This window comes from Cajanus cajan, chromosome 11 (assembly GCF_000230855.2).
Source record: "Cajanus cajan strain Asha chromosome 11, NIPB_CcT2T_4, whole genome shotgun sequence".
Classification (NCBI taxonomy): domain Eukaryota; kingdom Viridiplantae; phylum Streptophyta; class Magnoliopsida; order Fabales; family Fabaceae; genus Cajanus; species Cajanus cajan.
In genome coordinates this window covers 29,924,197-29,931,910 of record NC_138527.1, presented here as the reverse complement: position 1 = coordinate 29,931,910, position 7,714 = coordinate 29,924,197, and the positions used below count along the sequence as shown (strand labels likewise).

At 34.6% G+C, this 7,714-nt stretch overlaps 1 protein-coding gene across 10 annotated transcripts; it reads left to right on the top strand.

Annotated features, from left to right (window-relative positions):
• The first annotated feature begins 452 nt into the window (after nucleotides 1-452).
• LOC109800247 (disease resistance protein RGA2) lies at nucleotides 453-7,100 on the top strand. 10 transcript variants are annotated; one of them, XM_029271605.2, is made up of 9 exons: nucleotides 453-3,386; nucleotides 4,728-4,876; nucleotides 5,048-5,109; nucleotides 5,323-5,390; nucleotides 5,705-5,774; nucleotides 5,878-5,988; nucleotides 6,524-6,600; nucleotides 6,673-6,747; nucleotides 6,830-7,100. In XM_029271605.2, the coding sequence occupies exons 1-2, from the start codon at nucleotides 620-622 to the stop codon at nucleotides 4,736-4,738; spliced, it is 2,778 nt and encodes a 925-aa protein (XP_029127438.1). In that variant the 5' UTR covers nucleotides 453-619; the 3' UTR covers nucleotides 4,739-4,876; nucleotides 5,048-5,109; nucleotides 5,323-5,390; nucleotides 5,705-5,774; nucleotides 5,878-5,988; nucleotides 6,524-6,600; nucleotides 6,673-6,747; nucleotides 6,830-7,100. The 10 variants fall into 10 exon arrangements, with proteins under 10 accessions (XP_029127438.1, XP_020216606.2, XP_029127434.2 ...); XM_020361017.3 differs by having other exon boundaries at nucleotides 455-3,698; XM_029271601.2 differs by having other exon boundaries at nucleotides 455-3,698; nucleotides 5,685-5,774.
• Nucleotides 7,101-7,714: the final 614 nt, after the last annotated feature.

Sequence of the window (7,714 nt, the reverse complement as noted above, 5' to 3'; positions counted from 1 at the left end):
TTGTCACATATAGTGTTTCTACTTATTCGAACATGATTATTTTAGGTAGAAGATACACGTTGTCTACACATGGTAGTTTGCCACTGGTGCAAATTTGTTATCCTAGCTTGGTGTGAAGATTGAGAGACAATCTAAACAGAAATCAACCATGGACTATAATGTCTAATTTGACAATTTTATCCAATCGAAAAGAACATCCAAATCCTGAGCCTTAAGTTGCCACCTATCTAAATAATCTAATGGTCTGTCTCGTGATTCCTCTTAAGCCTAAAACTCATGGTTTTATTTTTTCATTTTTACATAAGGATATCCTTCTATTATTTTTTTCAATAAGGATAATCTTGAAAGAGGATAATAATGGTTTTATTCCATGAAATTTCAGTAGTCAATAGTGTCAACAAACAGGACATTGACCATAAAGTATCACGAATCAGTTACGTGAGAGACTTGCAACTTGAGAAAAATTCCAAAACATTTGTAGGTGGGTTCGTTGTTGACTTCCCAAGTCTTCCCAAAAGTCTTCTTTGCCTTTTAATCTTATCTCTCACTTGATCTTATCATTGCATTGCCATTTCTGAAGCCCTCTTGAATTCTGTTTCTGTGAGTTAGAACTTGGAAGATGGCTGAGGCAGTTCTTGAATTTGCGCTTGAAAAGTTGAGCTCTCTCATAGGAAAAGAGCTGGGATTATTTAAGGGTTTCGATGGAGACATGAAAAAGCTTTGCAGCATGTTCACTACAATCAAGGCTACGCTTCAAGATGCTGAGGAGAAACAATTCTCAAATGAAGCTATAAAGGATTGGTTGCAAAAGCTAAAAGAAGCAGCTTACGAGGTGGATGACATCATGGACGAGTGTGCCTATGAAGAATTGCAGTTGGAGTACCAAGGAGTATCAGGCAAGGTACAATGCTCTTGCTTATCCTCTTTTCATCCTAAGAATGTTATTTTCCGTTACAAAGTTGCCAAGAGAATGAAAAGGATAAGTGAGAGATTAGATGAAATTGCTGAAGAGAGGCTCAAGTTTCATTTGACCGAGACGGCTCCAGAGAGAAGTGGAGTCATTGAGTGGCGCCAAACTAGCTCAATCATCACTGAACGACAAGTCTATGGGAGAAAAGAAGATACAAAAAAAATTGTAAACATTTTGACAAGTGATGTTGATGCTTTTCCTTCTGAGAATTTATCAGTTTATCCAATAGTAGGTCTAGGCGGACTTGGAAAAACCACACTTGCCCAACTCATCTTCAATCATGAGAAAGTAGTAAACCACTTTGAGCTAAGAATTTGGGTATGTGTTTCAGAAGATTTTAGTTTAAATAGAATGACAAAAGCTATAATTGAAGCAACATCAGGGCTGACTTGTGGGAATTTGAATTTAGAGCCACTACAAAGAAAGCTTCAAGATCAGCTTCGAGGTAAAAGATATTTACTTGTTTTGGATGATGTGTGGGATGATAAGCCAGATAATTGGCAGAAGTTGGAACGTGTATTGTCTTGTGGGGCGAAGGGTACTTCTATTTTGGTTACTACTCGTCTATCAAAGGTTGCAACAATCATGGGAACAATGCCTCCTCATGAATTATCAACGCTATCAGAAGATGATGGTTGGGAATTGTTTAAACACCAAGCCTTCGGACCAAAGGAGGAAGAACAAGTAGAGCTTGTGGTCATAGGGAAGGAGATAGTAAAAAAGTGTGGAGGAGTACCTCTTGCAACAAAAGTACTAGGGGGTCTTTTACGATTCAAAAGAAATGAAAACGAGTGGCTTTATGTAAAGGAAAGCAACATTTGGAGTTTACCGCACAATGAAAACTCCATAATGTCTGCCCTGAGATTAAGTTACTTGAACTTACCAATAAAACTCAAACAATGTTTTGCTTATTGTGCAATATTTCCCAAAGATAAAAGAATAAGGAAGCAATATTTAACTGAACTTTGGATGGCTAATGGATTCATTTTATCTAATGAAATAATAGATGCTGGAGATGTTGGCGACAATGTGTGGAATGAATTATATTGGAGATCATTTTTTCAGGATATTGAGACAGATGAATTTGGCAAGGTTACAAGTTTCAAGATGCATGATCTTGTTCATGATCTTGCACGATCTATTGGAGAAGGTGTTTGCTGCATTACAGAAGGCAATCATGCAACTACTTTGGTTGAAAGAGTCTACCATCTATCAGATCTTGCTAAGGAAGCCATTAATCCAATTCAGTTGCATAAAATCAAATCTTTGAGGACCTATAGAGGTTGCTATAATACTAGAAAACTTTATCCTAATGTACTGAAATGTTATTCTTTGCGAGTACTTCAATTCAGACAAAGGGAACAATTGTCATCATCGATTGGTAATTTAAAACATTTAAGGTACTTAAATCTTCTTGGGGGAAGCTTCATAACTCTTCCAGAATCATTGTGTAAATTGTGGAATTTGGAGATATTGAAACTAGACCATTGTTACCGTTTGCAAAAGTTGCCCAACAATTTAATACAATTAAAAGCTCTCCAACTGCTATCTTTAAATGATTGCCGAAAACTGTCGAGCTTGCCTCCTCGGATAGGGAAGTTGTCTTCCCTAAGGATTTTAACCACTTACATTGTTGGGGAGGAAAAAGGATTCCTTTTGGAAGAGTTAGGACCACTAAAGCTGAAAGGAGATCTTCACATGAAGCACCTGGGGAGAGTGAAAAGTGTAATGGATGCTGAAAAGGCTAATATGTCAAGTAAACAATTGAACCAATTGTCATTGTCATGGGACATAAATGAAGAGTCTGAATTACAAGAGTTTGAATTACAAGGGAAGATTCTTGAAGTACTTCAACCCCATACCCAACAACTCCAAATATTAAGTGTGGATGGATATAAAGGTTCCCATTTCCCACAGTGGATGTCTTCTAGTCCTTGTCTCAAATATTTAACTTATTTACAGTTGTGGGATTGCAAAAACTGTTTACAACTTCCGACATTGGGGAAACTACCTTCTCTAAAGTGTCTAAGGATATCTAAGATGATTAATATAAAATACGTATATGAGGAGTGCTATGATGGTGAAGTAGTTTTCTTGGCTCTAGAAAGTTTGTTCCTCTGGAAGCTTCCAAACCTAATAAGGTTATCAAGGGAGGATGGGGAAAACATGTTCCCACGCCTTTCTAGACTTACTATTGATGAATGTCCTAAACTTTTGGCAGAGACTTTACAACATATAACTGCTCTGAAGAAGTTAGAATTAAGGGATCTTCCAAACCTGGAATCCTTGCCTGTTTGCTTTGGAAACCTTCCCTTGCTTCGTGACTTGACTATTTATAACTGCTCCAAGTTGAGGTGTCTTCCAATGGGCCTAAGTTTGAGAAGTTTGAATATTGAAAGATGCAGAGAGGCCGAAGGTTTGTTTGAGGCTTTACAATTTATGAATTCCCTACACTCCTTATGCAATCTTCCAAATCTAGAATCCTTGCCTGACTGCTTTGGAAATCTTCCCTTGCTTCGCGAATTAAGAATTTGTGACTGTCCCAAGTTGAGGTGTCTTCCAACAAGCTTAAGCCTAACTAGCACTCTAAATCTGAATAGATTGTGGATTGAGGGTTGCCCTGAGTTAGAGAAGTGATGTGAGAAGAAAACAGGATAGGACTGGCCAAAAATAACTCACATTTCCCATACTACAGTAAGGCAGTGAATATTATCTTCTCTCAATTGAGGTATATTGTGGATCCTATTCCTTTCATTAGGGACTTTAAATATCTTTTTGCAAACCGTATATATCCAGCATACTTATAGGAGCAACAGATTATAAAGTTGTAAAATTTGCAACAATAAATTGTCATTGTCAACTAATTTTACAATTTCAAGTTTCCAAAGAAACACATAAACTTTTCGATTTCTCCTCTGTTCGTTCCCTGTTATGTATAGGATTTCTTTCTTTTCTGGTGCCTGCCGAGTCCTAATATCCAAGTACTTGAAATTGTTGGCATCATTTCCAAGAGGCCTTGTTATTGAGTATTGACCGATCAATGGTTGTTTTTATTACATGTTCTGTAATTAACCTTATTATTACCTCCTAACGTTTCATAGTCATTACTGTTGCACAATAAATTGAATTTGATGCACATAAGTAGCACCTCTATATTTCTATTTTGCCCAATTTTTCTAGATTGTTTGCAATCAAATATAATATTGAATACTATTCAAGAAAGAACAAGTCATAATGTCATATATTTTACTAGAGCTTGATTGACTGGTTTAAGGTACTACAACTCCTTCAGAATATATTCAATCTGTTGCGTGTCTCTCTTATGGCTAGTTAAGTAAAAAATTCATTCAAGTGCAGCTCAGGGGTACAAGGGATTAGTATAAAATTGGCATACATAACCTTATTTGTTCACTGTTTGAGCTTGTGCAATAATCTGCAATCATATATCAAGCATATACCAGATGACAAGAATAACTATGCACAATGCTCCTCTATAGTGCTGTATTTGATAGAATATATTCATTTCTCTTTATGCCTCAAGGAACCTTGGACTAAAGGTCAAGAAGCTTATGACTTACTTTACTAACCATGATTATTATTTAAGCTGTGTTTGTGATATGTTTATAACCCACCTCCATCCTCTCTAAACAGATAAAAGAAAATAAATTTGTAAACAGTTACCGATCATTGTCATACACTTGGGATTAAATGTTGTATTTAACTATTGACTATCAATATCCTTGTTTTCTCTTCACAGTGCTTATTTGACATGTTGGTGAATAACTCTAGCATTGAGAAGCTCCAGCCAAACACTGCTGAATTGGTGATGAGATTAGCTTGGTGATTCATATTTTTCATAGAATGCCTCTCAAATGGCTCTGAGAAATGCTTACTATGTTATGCAAGGTGCAAAAGATATTGCTATGATGTTGTAGAAAAATTCAAGTTTGCAGGATCTTGAACTTAACATTAACATGATTGAATATGTTGTATGCAATTTACCTAAGCTTATTCCAAGACCGTAGATGCCTGAGTGTCCAAATCTTATTTTAATTTGTTTCTTGGAAATGGACGCAGGGATTTTCAAGTCTGGCCGGAGCATTTCTTGAGAATAACAGTATACGAAATACACATCTCAAGTGAGTAAGAATTGTTACATTAAGCTTTCTCCCCAAAATTTTCCTTCCCCATCCCTGCTTAAAATTTTGAGGGAATAGCAGTTTGATTTATGATCTTCATGCTTTTTGATATTGCTATTTTGCCTTGGAATTGTTTCATGAGTAGATCTTTAAAAGCTCATTACTTATTCTTTTCTTCTTTTATGAATTCTTATGACATTATCACTATTCAAGTGGCAATTGGTGGTGCTTTGGGGGCTAATGCATTAACTAAAGCACTTGAGAGCAACAAGTCATTTAGGGTACTATTCTAATTTCTTTTGGATGAGATGCCCAACATTACATTCATTCCTTGAAGTTATTGGTATCGATTTCAGAATTCTCACCTTGGCCACTAGTTAGCGTATCCAGTTCCAAAACATGTGTCGTATATTAATTTCCTAACAAACACCTCAAATTCCAAAGCAAATCTAAAGAAATTGAGTGCCAATCCTTCAGCATGTATTATCTTATATCAATAAAAAATGTTGTTGCATCCACTAGAAGCATATTTAGCTGTATGCAGCCTTATACAGACATGATTTAACCTGAACCAGAATACATGGACACTGGACAGGAACTTCATTTGCATGGAAATTCTATTGGAGATGAAGGAATCTGTTTTTTGATGGCAGGATTATCTTCAGGTTAACTTGTACTAATTTTTTATATTGACTGTGTGTCATTTATACTTTTACAATTCCACTTCAATGTTTTACAATTAACTGACAAACAATATTTGTTCTCAAGGGAAAGTTACATTTCTAGACCGACAACAACTATTAACAGCTCACAGAGTATATTAGGAAGAGCATAAGCCTATTATGGTATAACCTTTGCATGATTGACTTTGGTGATGAGGTATTCTATCTCAAATTTGTCCCTTACTTCACATAATGAGATTATCATAAATCTTGTCAAAATTGTGTTACATGGTTTGAGGTCGTGTAATGAATAGGATCCTTAAGATGTTTAAGTATGGCACTGATACATGTTATTGAAGATTCATAAAATTGTTTTTTCCGTTACTGTTGCCCAATATAAATTGCCTTGTAAACTGTCGAAACTTCAATTGTATGACATATAAACTAGTTTTTTGTATCTGCAAAATGTTGAATAGTAAGGTGAAGTGTATATCCATGAGATAAGGATCGATTAAAGGGTGGTAGTTTCAGGTCCATCTTGCCATACCTGAGAAAACCTTTTCCCGTTGTATTCACAGTAATAAGTAATAACTACTACAACAAAATCAATAGATCTACATAGATGGATTCTTAATGCCGTTGCTCAAGTTTTGAAAGATAATTTAGTTATTACCTGTGTAAGTCTCAACAGTTATTTAGTTTCTCATCTTTGTTCTGTTGTCTGTCTTTGATTTTATCTCATTCTTGGTTAGGACTTGGTTAGAATCATGGAGGCTGAAGTTCTCAAGTTTCATGGAAACAATAAAACGCTTTAGCTTGATTGGTGCAGGTAACCTTTTCAACATGTTTTATCTGTAAATTGTTTGTAACAACTTTGATTTGTAACATAGAATACTTACAGGTAGGATAGGATCAAAAGGGGCAGAATTCATTGCAGATGCATTAAAATACAATACCACCGTATCAATTTGGGCAGGTGATGTATTTTCTGATATTGCCTTTGCCCAACTTTTCCTTTCCTTTTATCTATTTTCACGGATCTGTATTGACTTCAACAGAGTGCTTTGGGTGATGCAAGAGACCATGCCATGCCTTTGAGGTGACCGAAAAGGAAACCAACATCTTCCTCTAGAAGACATTATATTTACTGCAATTATTTCTTGTTATAAACTAGAGCAATTTTTATTGGCAAGAGTTGGCTCACATCAATTTTCTGAGTTCCAACCATCCTCTGGGGGAGAGTAAAGAAATTTGTATGTGTACTATAACAATAAATTGTTGATCCATAATCCATTCCAACGGTTGCATATTATGTTGAACTATTAGAAATTCCTTTGTGTACTATAGCTCACTTGTGTCTTGGTGTTGTTTCCAGCTCTTTATGTCACTCAAGTATTTTCTTGCTAGGTGACTTTGGTAAATATAGTGATTTCACAAAATAAATTAAACATTTTATTTATATTCCATATCTTTTAAATTTTAATTTATGAAATATTTGAATTTGGACATATTTGGATAAGTCTCCAAAAAAACACTTTTAGATGAAAAAAATTGAAATAATTTTTTTTTTATAAACTGAAACTAACTTATACATGAATTAAAAATAATATTTTTGAAAAATTAATAGGAACAAGATTTTACAAATTAGTTTATAAACTAATTTCAGCTTATAAAAAAATTATTTTATTTTATTTTTCATATTTTTCTCTATAGAAGTGTTTTTGAAATTTTTTTACCTAAATTGGCATGTGCATTTAATTTTATTTATGCATAATTATCATAATATGGGCTTTAAAGTGTTATTTCAAGGTGTAATATAACTTAGTCAGTTCAGTACATTAAGTGTGTAAATAAGCAATTGAGATTTGAGCAGAAAACGTAAAATATTAAAAAAAAAACAAATATCAACTAAAAATTATAAAAAGCTAAAGAAAAAGTTATAG